Below are 20,944 nucleotides of genomic sequence, written 5' to 3'. Positions count from 1 at the left end.
GTGGTTAAGAATCCGCCTGCCAATGCAGGGGACACGGGTTCGAGCCCTGGTCTGGGAAGATCCCACATGCCGCGGAGCAACTAAGCCCGTGCGCCACAACTACTGAGCCTACGTGCCACAACTACTGAAGCCCGCGCGCCTAGAGCCTGTGCTCCACAAAAAGAGAAGCCACCGCAATGAGAAGCCTGTGCACCACAACGAAGAGTAGCCCCCCCTCACTGCAACTAGAGAAAAGCCCGCGCACAGTAATGAAGACCCAATGCGGCCCAAAATAAATTTATTAAAAAATAATAAAGTTGTTTGATATTTTAGAAATGAAGTGTTTAACAGATAAGGACCTTATATCATCTCTCATTTGCTCATGTACTTTAAAACTCATGTGAAAGCTTTGACATGCTTTTATGTCAGTCAGACTGCCTATGTTAAGGGATGCTAAGCATAGAGCAGATAGTCTCTAGATATTTTCTGATAAACAAAGCTGAACTTTTCCAAACCATCCCAACAATTCCACCAAAATAACCATGCTAGTTGTATGGCATTGTGTAAGAGAAAATAAAGCACCGATTGTTGTTTTCCATTTCTCAAGGGATTGGTGAGTGAAAGCATGTGCCAAAAAGATATTGGGCGGTTCTTGCCAAATTACAAAAATAACCAATTATCAAATTATCTTGCCCTTTCAAACATGTACACACAAATAAAACTAGATTCAAGAGTGCTCCGTGATCAAGGTTTACACCTTTCATCCTCACATGAAAGTTAGGTTATGTTTTCTGAAGTTAAATTAACTGTAATAAATCAGAAGGCATCAAAGTGTTCCTCAGAGACTGTGTGAACATAATAGCATTGTAGCGTGTTTTTGTGTTATTTTATCAAGGATCTGTGAGACAGGCATATAAAGCACTGAGTGACACAGCCTCTTCCTCTAAGCCTCACTCCTCCCAAAATTTCCGTGTTCTCAGTTATAATTCAGTCAGCCGTGCATGTCATCCTAAAGAAATAAGAGAAACAATGTTTCCCGTTCAATTCCCCAGGATTTGGCTTCTAAGGCAATAGGTGAGTTCAGGGTTAGAGATACTTCTCTCCTAACTTGCCATCAATTTGTATAGATCTGAAGAGGCCTAAGAGGTTTTGTGTGCCCTGTTCTATCTCCCTTGTCTGAAGTCTCCATCAGCACCAAGAGCATCTCACTGGGAGTTTGAACTTTCCTTTAGTCTAATCCATTTAGAAAATGACTCACAACTTATTGAATAAAATCGAGAAAATTGATACCTTTTCATTAAGCTGACAAAGTCTTTTTCACTGCTGGCATCTGAAGTGTGTTTTCTATTTAAATTTTATTTATATCAATCTTCTCTAGTGGGAATGAAATTAAAATGAAAGACCTTACAATCAGTGTACAACTTTCCCATTACTGCCAAGATTGCAAGCACTGGTTTTGCAAAGGAACTTGATGCCAAGAATTTTCTGGGAATAATTTAATATTGGGGATTTCTTGCAAAATGGAATCAACCAAAGTGATATTTTAATGTATCAATAACTATAAAAGTGATTACCTTACCTGTGAAAAGAAAAAAGGGTACTTAACCAACATTATTTGATTCTGGTAAATCTGTAGCCATTCTAGAAAAAAACTATATTATAGAACCTAATAATAACCTAGTAAAGTACTTTTTCAAATTGAGAAAATGCTGGTATACAAATATATTCCTCCCAGGAGCCATTTATCACATGATAAGAACACAGAGAGCTAGCACCCAAAAGGTACGTAGATGTACAAGTGGCTTGAAAGTTGCTTGTAAATATCATTTTAAAATCTGATATTCCTTTTGATTTAAAATGTAGAACCATTTTGGAGTTCTTCTCTACACCCACATCTAGGTTAACCCCTTCCCCATTTTGTTGCCATGAATGTAACTGGATCAAATAGAAGTATATGCACAGGGACACAGAATTCCAGAAGGACAGATGTAAATGCACATTCTATTCTGAAATAGCAAGATTCTCCACACTGAGTTGGTTGAACCTGAGAGATCCATGTGCAGTAGGCACACTCCATCCACTGGGGACCTCCAAGAAATACCAGTGCACCCTAAGGACTCCAATGTAGTGGTTTTGGTTTTGCTTTTGGCTTAGAGCCTTCACTATGCCTGACCTCCCTATGCTCTCTTTATTGTGTGACAACCCTCTCAGTTGGATTCTTTGAGGAGGAATTATTCACAAGGAAATTGAGGCCTTATTACTATAGTAGGTCACTCTTTTGAAAGTCAAGTTGGAACATGAAAGCTGGCAGTTAGCTGGGTTCACCAGTTAAGCCACATGTTTCTGCACCCCCCAAAAAGCAAACAAAATCCATATTTCACTGAAATCGTTAAGAATGCTAACAATGTTGGTGAAGCTGTACAGAGAAATGGGTACATTGGGTGGGAAATACCAGTTTGTACAAATTTTCTGGAGGACATATTGATGATATATATCAGAAGTACCAAACTTTTTTTACCCTTTGACTCAGAAATTCCACTCCTTGGAATTCATTCTGGGGAAATAAATACATTTGCAAAAATATGTGTGCAAGGTTGTTCATATAAGCATCCTTACTAATAGCAATCAGCCAACCAACCCCAAAAAAAGACAACCTAAATTTCCAACAGTAGGGGATTAGTTAAATTAAGATGCAGCCTTCCTATGGAATATTATGCAGGCATTAAAATAATGAGGCATTTCATTTATTAATAGACATGGAAAAATGTTTATGATTCAGTGTTTAGGTTTTAAAGAAGGGTAGAAAACAGTATATGTGGTGTGATTTTTCAAAAAAATTTATATTATTTATGTATATACATTTATTCAACCATTTTAAATATATATAGTGATCATCTATTATATGCGGCACTGTTCTAGCCATTTGGAAATAAAAAGTCCAAACTTTAATGGAGCTTACCATCAAGTGGGAGGAAAAGGCAAATATTCAGGCCAACAAAATATGTTCTGTGAATTTGGTAATACCATGTGCTGTGAAGAAAATCAAAGCCGAACATGAGGGGAAAGTGGCAGGGTAAGCGGGTGTGAATTAGTTTAGATAAGGCCACTCAGAGAACAAACAATTGAACTGAGTCCTGGTTAATGTCAATTCTGGGAGAACACAGCCCAAACAGAGGGTTAGCCAAATCATAAAAGAGATTTCCAGGTTTGCAGAAGAGCTAGAGGGCCAGAGAGATTGGAACAAAATGGGGGGAGGGTGGTGGAAGTGGGGATGGTAGAAGACATGGTTGAAGAAATAGGCGGGACCAAGTAACGTGGGTCTCTGTAGGCCAGTTGTAAAGAGTTTATTCTAAGTGATGGAAACCGTTGGAGAGTTTTAAGAGATGAATGATAGGAAATCATTTGCGTTTTAAAAGATCACTCTGGATACTATGTAAGGAATAATCATAGAGAAAGTCTAGGAAAAACATACCCAAATGTAGCAATTTACCTCTGCCTAATGCAATTGTGTTTATTTTCCTTTTTCTAATTATCCGTATGCTTTGAATTTGAGAAAAGAATATATATTACTTTTAAAATTCGGGAGGAAAAATGTGAAGTTTTCTATGGTAGGCAAAAATAAGAACATCAAAATGTTTTTTTTGTTTGTTTTTGTTTTGTTTTGTTTGCGATACGCGGGCCTCTCACTGTTGTGGCCTCTCCCGTTGCGGAGCACAGGCTCCGGACGCACAGGCTCAGCGGCCATGACTCATGGGCCCAGCCGCTCCGCGGCATGTGGGATCTTCCCGGACCGGGGCACAAACCCGTGTCCCCTGCATCAGCAGGCGGACTCTCAACCACTGCACTACCAGGGAAGCCCTCAAAATGTTTTTGTCCTAACAAAATTACACTTACTATCTACTGTAAACTTCAGGGTTCGTCTTTAACACAGAATGTTAAATTTGAGAATACAAGGGATGTACAGTAGGAAATTTGTCTAATAACCATGATTCTTTGTGTTCCTTCTTAACTGCATATTTTAAATTACGTACCTACACAAACGCAAAAAAATATAGCTGAATTTAATTCTAAAATAAAACCATCAATTTAGGGAAAGCAAGACCAACATCCAGTGTTTGAAGTATAAGTGGATGCATGAATAGAGTTATCATGTACTGAAAGTGCAAAATAAGCCAGAAACTCCAGCCCTGGTGTCCAGACCACGAAGAGGAATATTATTGTTGGCAGGGATTAGGAGTGTTCCCTTAAGCTGGCAAAAAATCTGCACATTCTCTCTCACCAAGCAGACAGCTTTTTTTTCAAAGCAGTAGGAAGTGCACCCCTGCATTCTGATAAGACTGCCCATGACAAGTAAAAGATTTCTTTGTTTTGTGTTTTATCTTAAAATTCATGTGAAGTTAGCCTTTTACCTCATAGTAAATATTCTTATTTGCTTTAATATGAAAACACTTTGGTTGATTACTTGGTGGTTAAATTACCCCCTCATTATCCCATCATTACATATAGTGTTTCTCTCCCACAAGAGATTGTATGCCACTTTAGGGTAGGAACTGTGTCTCTTTTATGTCCAGCACAGTAGTTAATGAATAGCTTTTGAATGAATAAAATATAACTTTTGTCTTCAAATACCTTCAAGGAAAACTATCACTCAAGGAAATTGTACCACATTTATCTTCTTGAAAAGCACTAGAATAGAATTTGTAGAAGAGAAGCAGTGCTAATGAATCCTATCATCAGCTATTAATTCTATGTATGTCTCCAAAATATATTGTAGATCCTACCAAGAAGTACAGTCTAATCAGTCAAAAGCAAATATATGCCTCCCAGAACTAGGATAAACTTCCATTTAAGAAAAAAAAAGAAGGCACTCACTCTCTATAAAGGTAATTGCATGAATGCATACATAGATGGATAGAGGACATACGGATAAATAACAGTAGTAATTTCCATGTGTTGAGTGTAACGTTTATTAGGTATTATGCTAAGTATCTTGTTTCACCTAAAATTCACAATAACCAGTTGTGATTTTTATTAACTCCATTTATAACTCAGGAACCTGAGACTTGAACCAAAGAACTGTCTGAAGCCATTCTACCAGTAAGTGATGGAGTTAAGGTTCAAACCTGGGTCCCTCTGTTACATACCCAAGAGCTTAGAGACTTAACCATTCCCTAATCCCTCCAAACTGGATCCAATCCTTAAATGTGAGCTCACAGGAAAGAGGGAGTTTGGAATGTCTATAGGCAATATTATTCAATGCCTTTAATTTTCTGTTTGCTTTGATAAAGACAATCACACACAGGGAGTTGCTGCAGGTCTTATGAAGAAGAGCATCGGAACAGCTGTTCCAACAGCCTGTGCAAAAAGGGAAGCTGGAGAGCTGTCCCATTCCTCTAATGGAGTTCCAGCCATTGCTTTAAGCTGCATGACAGGTTGCACAAAAATGAGCCTGGAAATTTGTCTTGATTGATGTACTTATAACCTACTTCTGGGAACATGAATGCAGTCATATGTTCAATCATTTAATTTATGCTCAAACTCTCATAAGTCATAGAAGCAAGCTGAGAGTTTGGCATAATATTGAAAAACAATGGTGTACTCGCTAACTTTGTGAAGAATTGCCTTTTCTCTTTGGGAATGATTTCATTCTTTTGAGTAATAAAAATGATGATGCTGATGATGATAGTAATAGCTAATATTTATTAAACATTTGCTGAATGCCAGACACTCTGCTAAGTGCTTGGGATGGATCTTCTCATGTGACCCTCACAATCCTTTGATATAGGCATTACGTTTTTTTCTTTCTCTTTTTGTTTCATTTTTCATTCATTCATTTAAAATTGGCAAACCTGGCTGGAGCTACTCTATGCCATTCAAAGATGAATGCAATATGATCTGTGCCCTCAAGAAGTTCACTACCTAGTGAGTAGGCAGGCACATGAGCTAATAAGCTAATAATTAGAGTCCAGTGTGGTTAGGGTTACAGTTAATATGGTTGAGATACTGGCAACAGTGTTTCCTCAGTTGTTCCTAACATCACGTTCAGCTCTGCCCTGCTTCACAATTCTAGAGCAGGCATCCAAAAATCAAGACCTATCAGTTTTCTGTTTCAATGCAGTAGGGCTTATCGGGCATTTCAGGTGCTTGCTTCTTCCTTCTTGCATCTTGCACACCACTGCCAAATTCATCTTCCCCAACTATCCCTATAACATGTCCTCCCTTTGCTCACAGAATCTAGAATCTTCAATGACTTAACTTTCCTTAAAAAAAAGAATTAATGAAAAAAAAATTTTAAGCCCAAGCATCTTGCTTTCAGAAACTTCTACAATCTTATTGAGTTCCTCTTTTCCTACTCCCCATTGTGAATTTGCTCTTCTAGTATATTAATGTATTTACTATTGGAGGAGCACTTTTTGTTCATTTTATCTCTTTACCGTAATTCATGCCAAAATGCCAGTAGTGCCTATATTGAGAAACCCTGAACTAAGTTGTAGGCTCTGAGGGAAGGGACTATGTCATGTTCATTATTTTATCACTCTCAGCAAATCAGGTAGTGCTTTGACTGTGCAAAGTACCCAATAAACATTTGCTGAACTGCAACTCAGGTGTTATCTGCTGAAATGATAAAAAGGGGACCGCAGTTCTTAGACAATATGATGTTTATTTCTATGTTTATTAAGCCATTGCTTATTTTATCTTTTTCTATTTCCATGGGAAAATTCCTCAGAGTGAACGGCAACAACCAAAGGGGGGAGAAAAAAAAAGAAACAAGATTTCTGCTCCATTTATGATTTATCACTGAAAGATGGATTGACTCTCCTTCTACAGTCTCTCTTCTGCTTGACAGCAATATGACCTGGTATAAGGGTGAAATCAAGACTCATGATTAATTTACATTCCCACCAACTGTGCAAGAGTGTTGCCTTTTCTCCACACCCTCTTCAGCATTTATTGTTTCTAGATTTATTGATGATGGCCATTCTGACCAGTGTGAGATGATATCTCATTGTAGTTTTGATTTGCATTTCTCTAATGATTAATGACGCTGAGCATTCTTTCATGTGTTTGTTGCCAATCTGTATATCTTCTTTGGAGAAATGTCTATTTAGGTCTTCTGCCCATTTGGGGATTGGATTGTTTGTTTCTTTGATATTGAGCTGCATGAGCTGCTTGTATGTTTGGAGATTAATCCTTTGTCAGTGGCTTCATTTGCAAATATTTTCTCCATTCTGAGGGTTGTCTTTTGGTCTTGTTTATGGTTTCCTTTGCTGTGCAAAAGCTTTTAAGTTTCATTAGGTCCCATTTGTTTATTTTTGTTTTTATTTCCATTTCTCTAGGAGGTGGGTCCAAAAGGATCTTGCTGTGATTTATGTCATAGAGTGTTCTGCCTATGTTTTCCTCTAAGAATTTGATAGTGTTTGGCCTTACATTTAGATCTTTAATCCATTTTGAGTTTATTTTTGTGTATGGTGTTAGGGAGTGTTCTAATTTCATACTTTTGCATGTACCTGTCCAGTTTTCCCAGCACCACTTATTGAAGAGGCAGTCTTTTCTCCACTGTATATTCTTGCCTCCTTTATAAAAGATAAGGTGACCATATGTGCGTGGGTTTATCTCTGGGCTTTCTATCCTGTTCCATTGATCTATATTTCTGTTTTTGTGGCAGTACCATACTGTCTTGATTACTGTAGATTTGTACTATAGTCTGAAGTCAGGGAGCCTGATTCCTCCAGCTCCATTTTTCGTTCTCAAGATTGCTTTGGCTATTTGGGGTTTTTTGTGTTTCCATACAAATTGTGAAATTTTTTGTTCTAGTTCTGTGAAAAATGCCAGTGGTAGTTTGATAGGGATTGCATTGAATCTGTAGATTGCTTTGGGTGGTAGAGTCATTTTCACAATGTTGATTCTTCCAATCCAAGAACATGGTATATCTCTCCATCTATTTGTATCATCTTTAATTTCTTTCATCAGTGTCTTATATTTTTCTGCATACAGGTCTTTTGTTTCCTTAGGTAGGTTTATTCCTAGATATTTTATTCTTTTTGTTGCAATGGTAAATGGGAGTGTTTTCTTAATTTCACTTTCAGATTTTTCATCATTAGTGTATAGGACTGCCAGAGATTTCTGTGCATTAATTTTGTATCCTGCTACTTTACCAAATTCATTGATTAGCTCTAGTAGTTTTCTGGTAGCATCTTTAGGATTCTCTATGTATAGTATCATGTCATCTGCAAACAATGACAGCTTTACTTCTTCTTTTCCAATTCGGATTCCTTTTATTTCTTTTTCTTCTCTGATTGCTGTGGCTAAACCTTCCAAAACTATGTTGAATAATAGTGGTGAGAGTGGGCAACCTTGTCTTCTTCCTGATCTTAGTGGAAATGGTTTCAGTTTTTCACCATTGAGGACGATGTTGGCTGTGGGTTTGTCATATATGGCCTTTATTATGTTGAGTAAAGTTCCCTCTATGCCCACTTTCTGCAGGGTTTTTATCAGCCACTATGGAGAACAGTGTAGAGGTGCCTTAAAAAACTAAAAATAGAACTACCATATGACCCAGCAATCCCACTACTGGGCATATACCCTGAGAAAACCATAGTTCAAAAAGAGTCATGTACCACAATGTTCATTGCAGCTCTATTTACAATAGCCAGGACATGGAAGCCACCTAAGTGTCCATCAGCAGGTGAATGGATAAAGAAGAAGTGGCACATATATACGATGGAATATTACTCATCCATAAAAGAAACAAAATTGAGTTATTTGTAGTGAGATGGATGGACCTAGAGTCTGTCATACAGAATGAAGTAAGTCAGAAAGAGAAAAACAAATACCATATGCTAACACATATATATGGAATCTAAGGGGGAAAAAAAGTGATGAAGAACCTAGGGGCAAGATGGGAATAAAGACAGAGACCTACTAGAGAATGGACTTGAGGATATGGGGAGGAGGAAGGGTAAGCTGTGACAAAGTGAGAGAGTGGCATGGATATATGTACACTACCAAATGTAAAATAGCTAGCTAGTGGGAAGCAGCCGCATAGCACAGGAAGATCAGCTAGGTGCTTTGTCACCACCTAGAGGGGTGGGATAGGGAGGGTGGGAGGGAGGGAGATGCAAGAGGGAAGAGATATGGGAACAGATGTGTATGTATAACTGATTCACTTTGTTATAAAGCAGAAACTAACATACCATTGTAAAGCAATTATACTCCAATAAAGATGTTAAAAAAATAAAATAAAAAAGACTCATGATTAAAGTGCCCTTAGTGATTTTAAGAATATCTCAAGGAAAGATGAACATTCTTGAAAAAGTTGAAGATCAGATATTTTTCTGAACATGGCACATTCATAGAGAGAATCCCAGAACCCCAGCGTTAAAAGGGACTTTTAAGACCCTTTTTCATAATCACCACAGATAAGACAGAGTTAGGTTTTGCAGTTGATATTTAATTAATTCAGTTCTAAGTGATAAGAGTTCTTAGAGCAGTTACACATCTACCTCATAAGTTTCTCATGTATTCAGAAAGTGTTCCAATGGGAATTTCTATTAAAATGCTACAACTAATGAGATCAAGCAATGTGTAGCTGAGACTAAGAAGAAACAAGTGTAATCAGCTGTCCCTTGCCCAAATTATTTTTTAAGTTAATTTTACAAGAAACTGAAATTTTTTGTTTTATGCAAGTGTTTGTGTTGATATGAAATTTATTTCCAATAATAATAGAGCAGGGATTCCCTTGTGGCGCAGTGGTTGGGAGTCCGCCTGCCAACGCAGGGGACATGGGTTCGAACCCTGGTCCATGAGGATCCCACATGCCATGGAGCAACTAAGCCTGTGCGCCACAACTACTGAGCCTGTGCTCTAGAGCCCACGTGCCACAACTACTGAAGCCCGCTGGCCTAGAGCCTGTGCTCCGCAACAAGAGAAGCCACCGCAATGAGAAGCACGTGCACCACAACGAAGAGTAGCCCCGGCTCAGCACAACTAGAGAAAGCCTGCACGCAGCAACGAAGAGCCAAGGCAGCCAAAAATAATAAAATAAATAAAATAGGATAAAATTTAAAAAATAGAGCAGAGAGAATTCATTCATCCACTCAGCAGGCAATGCATGTTTTTTTGGAGACCTATGAATTTTGAATACAAAACTAGAATGAGTTAGCACTATCGTGAGGGAAAACATGGATTTTGTGGTTAAGCAGGCCTGGATTCTTGCGTTAATTTCTGAACTTCCTACCTGTGTAAGCTTGGGAAAGTTACTTAACCGTTATGGGCTGTAGTTTTTTTATCTAAAAAAAATGGGTTCATAATAATATCTACTTCATAGGGTTGCTTTGAAGACTGAGATAATACATTTAAAAGTACCTAACAGGGGCTTCCCTGGTGGCGCAGTGGTTGGGAGTCTGCCTGCCGATGCAGGGGACGCGGGTTCGTGCCCCGGTCCGGGAAGATCCCACGTGCCGTGGAGCGGCTGGGCCCGTGAGCCATGGCCGCTGAGCCTGCGCGTCCGGAGCCTGTGCTCCTCAACGGGAGAGGCCACAGCAGTGAGAGGCCCGCGTACTCCAAAAAAAAAAAAAAAAAAAAAAGTACCTAACACAGAGATACAAAAGAAACATTCAGAAATGTCAGTTATCATTTTTATTATTGAACTGTCCACTATAATTCAGACTATTTTAGAATTATTTTTATTTATGGTTTTATCATTATAATTATCTCTGTAAGAAAAGAAATATTTAAAAACAACTAAATATCATTAATATTAGCTCATTTTATTAAATCTAATTGATCACTCCTTGTCCAATAATCAGAAGGTTTTCAGTAGCTTCCGAATTGGGAGAAGAGGAGGCAATTTTTAGATCCTTTCTTTGTGAACTTTTTAAAAGATATTGCAGGAAATATGAGTTCATGAAAAAACTAGGATGCGAGACTATAGTTTGACCTAGGCCATAAAATAATATATATTAAGGTGACTGTGGAATGCACAAAGCAGAAACAAAATAGGTCTAATAGCATCTTTAGAAAAGCAACCCTGGAAAAATGAACTAGATTCTAATAAGCCAGAGAGTAGTGCCAAGTCATCAAACTCCATTTAGAAGAGGCAACTGTAACAGGAGTTTCTAGAGACCGTAGGCAGGTCTGGGATATTTTTATTCTTAGAAAGCTTTTTCTCTTCCCCTCCAAGCCAGTGGTCTCTATAAACTTGAATTAAAAGTCATACTTGGGTTTTGAGATGTATTCTTTTTCCTACTGTCTACATTTTCATTTAGGAGAGATTAATGCTTGAGAGAAAAAGGAGAAAGTGCTTTGTTAGCTTGCAACAAAGTAAGTCAGCTGTGAGAGGGCAGAGCACTGAAAAGAAGATGGAACAGGGTCCTTTAGAAAGAGGCATGTCTGACCTTACCAGTGGTGGTTCATCATTTGTGTGCCCCTGTGAAAAAAGAGGGACAAATTCTAAATCACAGACCACTGGGAAAGGCAGTTTCCCCTCAGAGCTAAGGTCAGAGAGTGTCCATTCGTGATGGTCGAGATGCAGGGCAGCAATATTGAAATATTAGGTGGGCTTTAAGGGGACAAGCATGGCAATTGTGATTGGCCTGTTTGTGACTGAGCTCTAGCAGGCAGGGAGCCTCAGATTGAAGGCTCTCAATAAACACTGCCAAACACTGACTTGTATCTGACGTTACTGGAAGCTTTGCCGTTTGTTTTTTTTTTCCCCTTCAAGGCCACATATGTTTTTCTTGCTGTCAAAATATATGCTTCTCTATTTAGTATTGTCACCTATTAATTCACACAAATAAGGCCTCTTGACTCCTGACTACCTGCTGCTTCTAGTCCATACCCTGATGCTGAGACCTGTTGTTAAAAAGAAAATCATTCAAAACGTTCATAATCATTTTGGACCCTGTGAAGGATTCGTGTTTTCTGTTATTAGTCTGTGTTTTACCAAAATTATCACATTGTCCTGCATAAGGATAGAACTATGTGCAAGGTTTTACTTCCTCTGCTTGCCCTATCCAATGTAGTTGCATCTTCGGCGATTTGGTCTGGTCCATATATAAGGTGTGCATCACATACAGGCAAAGTTACCCTTGAAAAAAATCCTTAAATTGACTGTATAATAGAGTAGACATGATTTTGCATATATAATCCTGCAGAATAATTTTTATTCAAAGGAAAGTTTGAGGAAGACTGTATCCTAAAGGAGGGGAAGTCTGAAATAAGAAAAGTGTAGAGGGGGAAACCTAAATGCAGGTAGATGTCCAGACGTTTAAACCGTTCTGCTTCTAAGGTAGCAATCTAATCCCTTTAGTGAATGCTGGGTGGATAGAGAATTTTAATGTGCTCCTGCTTCCCTGTGGCGTGGACTCCATTTCAGTTTAAGATTAATCTTCTTTGACATTAAGAAATGTCATGTGGGTTCTTTGTTGTTGTGAGAATTAAACGTCATGATGGAGACAAGGTGGAAATGTGAGGGGTTGGGAAGGGACAAATTTTTTTTTAGATAAAGACCTAGAGTTTCAGTCCAGCGTAAAGACAGCCATTTGGAAAGTATCACAGAAGAAACACTCACAGACATTTTAAGGATTTTGCAGGAAAATGCCCAGGTGGATTTGTAAAAAAAAAAAACTAATGCCTTGAGCAGCTTCAGAAATGACCAATGCTCGTGCAGAAAAAATTTTCACTCAGGCTATTAAGATGTGGAGCTGCTTGATTTGTACTGAGTGAATCTAGTCTCCAGTTTTATAAAATCTCATTATCCAAAAAAGTGTGCTATAAATCCATCCACTAAATTCATTGCCAGCTTCCTAATGTGGTTAGCCTCAATATCACCCTGAAAAATAGGGCTATTTTATCAGAGGGTCAAGTTTTAAAAGTTCCACTCATATCCCCTTAAACCTATTGAAAGGAAACCACAGCTCATATCAAATATACTTTTGACTGTGAACAAATAGTTTCATTTATTATGACTTGTTTTTAATTTTGCAGGTTTTCTTTTATACTTTTGGTCAATTCATTTTTTCTTTTTTGGTAAGCCTTTGATATCTCAAAGGCTGTAGGGTGGGAGATAAACCCTAATGCTGGGTGAATAAACTGGCCTTTCTGAAAACAATAGCTCAATTAGTCATTCTGAAGAACAGTTAGCCCTTTTGTCCCTTTCACTGAAAAGAAAGTACCAGGTCTTTGATCTACAAACTTAACACAAAATTTCCTCCAAAAAGTAAACATCCCCATTCTGTATGTTTTCATCATACAAGGAGACTGTGGACAAAATGTAGCTTGATGGAACCAGATGGCATAATTATATTTGCATTTTAAGATGTTTAAGTTAAAATCTCATTCTTCTTAGTAGAGTATTCTTAGCCAATCATGAAAAGTTAAAAAGGACCTAATGTGTTTCAAAGAGCATTAACATCTGTAGAAGAACTCAGCCTGGTGCCCAGGTTGTTTGGATGAATTGCATACACACTTGTTTCCTGTCTTTGCACAGCCTCCATAGTGATTGGGAAATGGTGGTGTGAGATGGAACCTTGTCTAGAAGGAGAAGAGTGTAAGACACTCCCTGATAATTCCGGATGGATGTGCGCTACAGGCAATAAAATCAAGACCACAAGAGTAAGTTCATTTTTTTTCAAATGTCTCATGCGTGTTACGAACTGTACTGCTTGCCTTTGTGTTGTATTTACAAACAGCACCCAGAGAAGCTTTGAAAAGGAGAGGAAGAAGCCTTTTCCCCAACAGAAACTATTCTTAACCATTCAGATCAGTGTCCATCCATCAAAGAGAAGTTAGAGATTGAACTTGACTTTTCCATACTGAGCAGTTTAGTGTTTCTCTTACTGAGTCATAAATAAAGCTAGGTTGCCACAGCCAAAGGAAAGAGGAGCAGTGAGGCAGTTATTTGGATTATGCATCTGATATCTATGGTGCTCAGAATGGATAATAAAATAAGGGTCTAGCCTAATTCATCCAGATGGTTTCCTGAACAGTTCTGCATTTAAGTGCAGCCATCTTCTAAAGGTTCTTTAAAGGAATTGTTTGATGCTCTTTTAGGGAGGTGAAAGAATTCTCTGATGTGAATAATCGTTTCTTACTTTGTGCGGATAAATCAGGAGTTGGCTTCAAAATATGTAACGACCTGTATGAGGCTACCCAGCCCATCAGCATTGGTGTCATGATGCTGGAGTAGGTCGAAGAGGACAGCTAGGCCAGCCGTTGACCCTATGGATACTGGTCTGTAGGAAAGTCTGGAAGTTCTGATGGGGCGTTTGGTCAGGGTACTTAAGACAGTAATGATTTATTCACCAGTACAAAAGTATATCAATATTTTAAGAGCCAGTATGGTGATATGTACATGTACCACATGAATATCAGCCCTGTTATGTGTGTATGTGTTTTAAGTTTTGGGTATTTTTTAAAACAAGCTTCACCATCTACAAATTCCAATTTGTTGAACTTGCAGACTTCCAAAAGAGTGACCCAAATTTAAAAGGGCATCTCTGATTCCAGCCCCTGTATTATGAGTCTTACCTTGGTCTTTCTTCTCAGAATTGTCTTTTCACAAAATAAAATTGGTTCTTGCATCTTTGTGATGCAGAAAACATAACACCATAAGAAAATTTTTTATATATATCAAATAAGTGGAGACACTGTGTGTCAAATTTAGTTGCCTGTATTAACCACATTAGCCAGTAAATGGCTATACCTCCCTAGCTTGCACCCAGGAGGGATGCCTGAACCATCCTAGCTTGCTAACATGAAATCGTATGCTCTCAGAAGCTCTGCCTGGATTGTCGTATTTCATTTCAATGAGACACCTACTGAAGAGAGTATTTGAAAATGAGCCCAGCTCCTGATGCTTACCCCAAAAATCATCTTAATTAGTTGGTAGAGTATGGATTTCAGGTTTCCCTTTGGTTACATTTTACCTGAAGATGACTTTACCAAATAATATGAAGATACCCTCACAAGTTAGTTTTAAGCTACTCTGAATTTTGGCCAGTACGATTGGAATCCAGTCACCATTGTTGTAAACACATTGCTGACATATCCTCTGCCCCATCTCCATTTCCTATTCCAAATGATAACCAATCACTCTTTATTGATGGTGAGCCCTGTTTTAATAGTACCTTCAGACTTGAAAGTCCATAAAGAGCAATAATGCAAATCAAAACATTTCAGGATTTAGATATGTGAACTTCCAAGAATACCAACAAGGAGACTCTTTGGCAGATAGAAAATAAAGGAACAAAACACAGAAATTGTTAGTGCTACTTATTTGTGACCCACGTCACTTTTTTTGATTTGGCCTTTGTAGAGTCTATTTTAAAACCATCAGGCCTGTTGTAATACATCCTGGACATTCTCTGGCATCACCAAAGTATGGTGTGGAATCCAATCATGGTAACAGAGGCTGGTACACACTGTGTTCACTACGCCCCTGGGGGCGCTGAGCACAGTCCACACAGCTGAATGTATAAGAGAAATAAGTCACCCTTACAGACAGGTTAAAAGCAGAGGATGTACCTGTTCTGATGTGTGCATCCATTTCAGGAAAGGAAATAAGAGAGTCCTCTACAGCCATGTGCGCGGCACATAAGTCAACTAAGGATTCTCAAGACTGTCTTTAGAGGCAGAAGAAAACGCTAGAAAAAGCTGAATTTTTTAAAGAAATTTGGGTTAAGAAAACCCAAATAGTACACTGACTTACATTTTCTCCTCCCTTCCTTACAAGAAATTCACAATGAAATAAGCACTTTTCAATACAAAAGACACCAATTAAGTCCAGATGATACATACAGGAGCTCCATTCTGTATAAATAGCCAACACCAGTCCTTAGATCATATGCTCCACAAATAGGTTTTATATGAATTTTTCTAGTATGCCCTGTGTATTTTTCCCCATCGGAGTATAAATATGCCTGCACACTTCAAATGTTGACTCTAGCAATTTAACTTTTAAAACAGTTTAATTCACAGATGTATTTTAATTATGAATCATATGTTTTCATTGTTCTTTAAGAGGTAATCTTTAGGGTAAAAAATTCAAATTCTTACTAAAGTGAAAGGAAGAATAAAGAAAATCACCTCTTTTGTTCTTATGTGTAGGATTGATTCAAAGAGTTCTTTCTCTCAGAAAAAGGCAAAAACAAAAAACTGAAGAAACATACCCAGCTTACTAATGGCAACTGGGAATTTCCTTCACACTGTTATTTTTTAAAAGTAGCTTCAGTGTAAAGAAATTTGCAAGAAAGATTCCTGGGACTTCATTCTTTTTCCCTATATAGTTTTTTTTCTAAAACCTCCCTATTATATGGGTTACTTCCAAATTAATCATCCTGAGCGAAAATCCTCATCATTCTTTGAAATGTAGATAAACAAAAGATGGTTCAAAATGTGGTCTCATTTAAATTTTTATGATGTTCATTTTTTAAGGGGGGTGGAGAGTAGAAATTCAGTGTTTCATTTAAACAACCAGACACCCCAGAATGTGGACTAGCCAGGGTAACAGGCCACAATCTTAAGGAAAACCTTGGGGAAATTGGATCTGGGTGACAATAAATCTTAGAAGGAAGGAGAAAAGATAAGTAGAATTAAGCAAAGGCTTCCATTTCAGGAGATTCGGAAGAATAAATCATAGGGAAAGAGGAAGCTTCCTGAATGCCACCCTACAGAGAGAAAGTAGTCATGCTTGAGACATGTTCCAAAAACCCAGCCTGGGGTACAATAAAACTGGTAACAGGTATCTTCTGGGGAGAAGCTTAGTACATCTGGGTGAAGTTTCTTGGCTAAATTTTAACCCTGTTCCTGCTTGATCATTGTTTCGGTTGTTTTATTAAATTGCTTTGTTGGGAGTTTGTAGCAAGACTAACCGACCTAAATATTGACTAGAGAATTTTTTCTGATGGTTTTAGATGCCTATTAGTTTATCTCTTTTCTTTAAACTGATATATCAAAAACATAAGTTTGAAAGGTGGGGAGACTATATTCCATGCATTCAGGAACAAATCTAATACCCTGTGTATTCAGGAACAATGACTTCATTTAGAAAGCTAGACTTCCCCTGAGAAGAAATAAGTTGTTTGATGATGGTGTAATAATTTTTAGGTAAAAGGTGAACATTGGTTGTTTGGGGACAGGAAGAAGAGGGGAATAAAATGAGGAGAAAACCAAAGTCACTTGGGAAGGAAAATTAGCAGATTAAAACACCAGAACATAATCTGATCTAATACCTGGGGAAATATCAAGCAACCTTGGATTTCCTTCAATCCAATATGTCAATGTCTTTCACACTAGCGAGGAAATCAACAGTTACTGCACAATGTAGAGTCAAGTTTCATTTCCTAAAAGAGTAAGTTGCAGACCTTAGATTACACATCTAACCACAAGAGCCGTCTTGTCAGATTTGGTGTTCTCTGTGACTAGCCCAACACAATTCACCACAATCATTTGTCCGCAGCCCCTGGGATCATCCTCCTAATGCCGACTCTAACTTTACATATCTCCACCCATTCTAATCACCCTGATTTTTTTTTTTATATCACTGAAGGGTAAGGTACCAGTTTTGACATATTCCAGCTTCTTCCCTCAAAATTCCACCAGGTCAGAAATGTTCTGAGAGACTTCACAATCTTGATCTCTAGTCCATTCGTTTTGCGAGAAATGCCTTTAAAAGAGAGAGAGAGATGGTGGGGGAGGAGAGAGGGGTATTTAGAGATTGCAGGAAAGAAGAGTAAACCATCTTCTTAAAGAATAAACTATGTTATCACAATTGCCCCTGGATCCAAGTGTGCTCATTCATTTCTTTAATAAATAATATTAAGCCTCTGTTATCTAAAATTAAAGTCTTGGGAATGTGATGGTGGACATGACACGGCCCCTGGTCTTCTGTGGAGTCTAGGGCCTAAGGTTTGGTGGGATGGGGGAGGAGGAGGGTCAGTACAGATAAAAGAAAGGCAATTTCAGTTCAGTTTTGGAAATGTCGCTTTCTCCCTCCTTTCGGTAAAAAAGAAGACAGTGAAACAAAATGTGATAAACACCACTGGACTGTAGGAAACCAAGGTTTGGAAGGATCTGTTATTTATATGGAAGAATAAAAAAATGTGTGAAGACTTCTCATACATTCAGCCCCTGGTCCAACCAACTTTTGAATGCAAATGTGTGTGGTGTATGACTGTTCCTACCTAATCCTGAAAGCTTTAAATGGACTTCACTCCTGGCCTCAGAATACTCAATTTCTAAGCTATAAAAAATTAAGAGATGATGAAGAAAAATGCCTTAAGTCCTAAAACGCTAAAGTAGAACCTTCAACTCTATTAGAACCATCATTCATTCATGCTCTAAACCAGTGATTCTTCATGCATGCATCCTCCTGAATATAAGAGTCTTTGGGACCATATTTGAATGGATTACATGGCATCAATAGTTATAGGAGTATGCCCTTGATTGCCCTTGAACACCATGTCATTGTTTGAGTGGAACAGTTTCTCACCTTGCAAAGGTCTCTTACGTTCCTCAACAAACGTGATCTGACCTTGGCAATGCCACCCCTTGGCATCTTACAAGAGACCAACATGAGAAGGCCATGGAATTTCCTACTCATGAAATTCTCATCAGACAGACATAGGAATGACTACGTAATGTGCAGGAAGAACCCAGTGCAAAATGAGAACACAGGGGCCCTTGTTCAAAAATTACTAATAATTTCAAGATGGCAACTGCTGGTCATTAAACCAAGTGAGGGGCCCTTTTCGACAAAGGGCTCCCTGCAACTAGATTGCATGCCCATGAACCCAGTCCTGGATAGGCATTGCTCCAAGAGTCTGTCTCCTCAATTGTGGCAAAATTAATATAATGAATTGATAAAAAAAAGATACAGTGGCCTGTCCATAAGCTTTGATCACCATTTAAGAACTACTGCTCTAGACTTGAACATTTTTTACTTTAGTTCACTTGAAAGAAGCAACATCCTAAAGATTCAAGGTGTCCTTTTTTTCTGCCTAATCACCTTTCTTTGTGCCTTCGTTTTGTTTTCTCCCTGAAATTTCTTTCTTTCTTTCTTTGGTTTCAGATTCACCCAAGAACCTAACGGAAGCATTTGTTATAGTAATAAAGGAAAACCTACTCTGTGGAAAATACATTTTAAGAATTTAAAACATCTTATACATTAGAAGCCAAATGGATTTCTTATTTGCACTTTGACTGATTACCAGATAATCACAGTGCTTTTACTGTGTGTCACGAAGTCTCCTAGAGTGAGAAGACCCGGAGTTTTGGGCAACACCATGGAAAGTGGGTTAAGGAAAAAACGGGTTTTCTCAATGCACATTTTTGGGATCACAAAGAAAGATCAACTGTCTTCTAATTTGGATCTATAGTTACTTTGTACCATTTGAAATATATGTATATATATAATATTTTGAAATATTATATATTCTCTTCAAAAAATGAACTGTACCACAGTTTGAGGCGGCTGGTGCACCTCTTTGAGTTTTGGATGTTTTGTTTTTGTTGTCATTTCTTTTTCTATCGACAAGGAAATCACGTGCCCTTTTGAGAGGTCGGCATGGCACTCACACTGGAATTCCAGCTACAGGTGGACTCCTGGAATCTGAGAGATCAGAACGATACTGAGTGAAAAGCTTCCTTCTCTTTCTACTAGATGGCCCAAGGAAGCACATCGTCCTGTTTTATTGTTTTCTACCCTGTGCAATATTAGCATGCAAGCTTGGCTTACATAACCATACTTTATATTCAACTGGTATATAATAACCGTTCTAACCTCTTCCAGGAAAATATTCTTAGCTTTTCCACAGATAAGAAAAATGAGGATTCTTGAGGGAGCCGCTCCACCATGCTATTAAGACTCTGGCAGAGTGATGGTCAAATATGGATCCCTGTATTAAGTTCTGTAAATACAATGTCTTAAGGCTTTGTATAGCTGTCCTAGACTGAAGAAATGTCCTCTGATTAAATCCAAAGTCTGACATCATTAATTACATAGTGCTGTAGCAACAAGTCTTATCACAGCACATCTTTCTATGTTTGATTTGCTTTTTCCAAGAGTATTCAGATCTATTCTGGTGAGCTGGGAAGACCATTAAAGAAATTAGGTTTCAGAATGACCCTTGTGACCAAATGTTGGACAGCCCTATTAAAGTGGTAAATAACTGCTTTCTAAATCTACTTGTCCTCTTCATTTGCCGTTTACTTTTCCTCAGTCTGCTTTAGCCAAATCCAGAGAACACCCGCTTAGTGACACATAGTCCACCAGAATTTTTTTTTTTTTTTTTTTTTTTTTTTTTTTTTTTTTTTTTCTTTTTGCGGTATGTGGGCCTCTCACTGCTGTGGCCTCTCCCGTTGCGGAGCACAGGCTCCGGACGCGCAGGCCCAGCGGCCATGGCTCACGGGCCCAGCCGCTCCGCGGCATGTGGGATCCTCCCAGACCGGGGCACGAACCCGTATCCCCTGCATCGGCAGGCGGACTCTCAACCACTGCGCCACCAGGGAGGCCCCACCAGAATTTTTTACATGACATCATTGCTGCCATCATAACCAATATTTCCAACTCTAATAGTTTGAAAACTAGAACTTCATTACTATAAGTTCAATGTTCTCAGCCAGCAGGATGAACTGTCAAACCCTATTATTGGGCTTCTATAGTGATCACTTGGATGATACATATTGGGCTCACCCCCCAAAAGATCAATTTGTGTCCATCTTCTTTTTTTTTTTTCTTTTTTTTTTTTTTTTGTGGTACGCAGGCCTCTCTCACTGTTGTGGCCTCTCCCGTTGTGGAGCACAGGCTCCGGACGCACAGGCTCAGTGGCCGTGACTCATGGGCCCAGCCGCTCCGCGGCATGTGGGATCTTCCCGGACCGGGGTACGAACCCGTGTCCCCTGCATCGGCAGGCGGACTCTCAACCACTGCGCCACCAGGGAAGCCCCCCATCTTCTTTTTTTGAGA

The 20,944-nt window shown here is 38.6% G+C and overlaps 1 protein-coding gene across 1 annotated transcript in view; it reads left to right on the top strand.

The window, feature by feature from the left end:
• Positions 1-19,099, top strand: part of TAFA1 (TAFA chemokine like family member 1) — a 505,459-nt gene extending 486,360 nt beyond the window's left edge. The window contains exons 5-6 of the mRNA XM_081246522.1: positions 13,469-13,593; positions 19,049-19,099. Of these exons, the coding sequence (XP_081102648.1) occupies positions 13,469-13,593; positions 19,049-19,066 (143 nt within the window). The 3' untranslated portion in view covers positions 19,067-19,099. The remainder of the gene's footprint in view (positions 1-13,468; positions 13,594-19,048) is intronic.
• The last annotated feature ends 1,845 nt before the right edge of the window (positions 19,100-20,944 follow it).

Source organism: Mesoplodon bidens (assembly GCF_964165515.1).
Source record: "Mesoplodon bidens genome assembly, chromosome: 10".
NCBI lineage: Eukaryota > Metazoa > Chordata > Mammalia > Artiodactyla > Ziphiidae > Mesoplodon > Mesoplodon bidens.
Note: the sequence above shows the minus strand (reverse complement) of the source record. Positions and strands in the feature narration are given on the sequence as shown.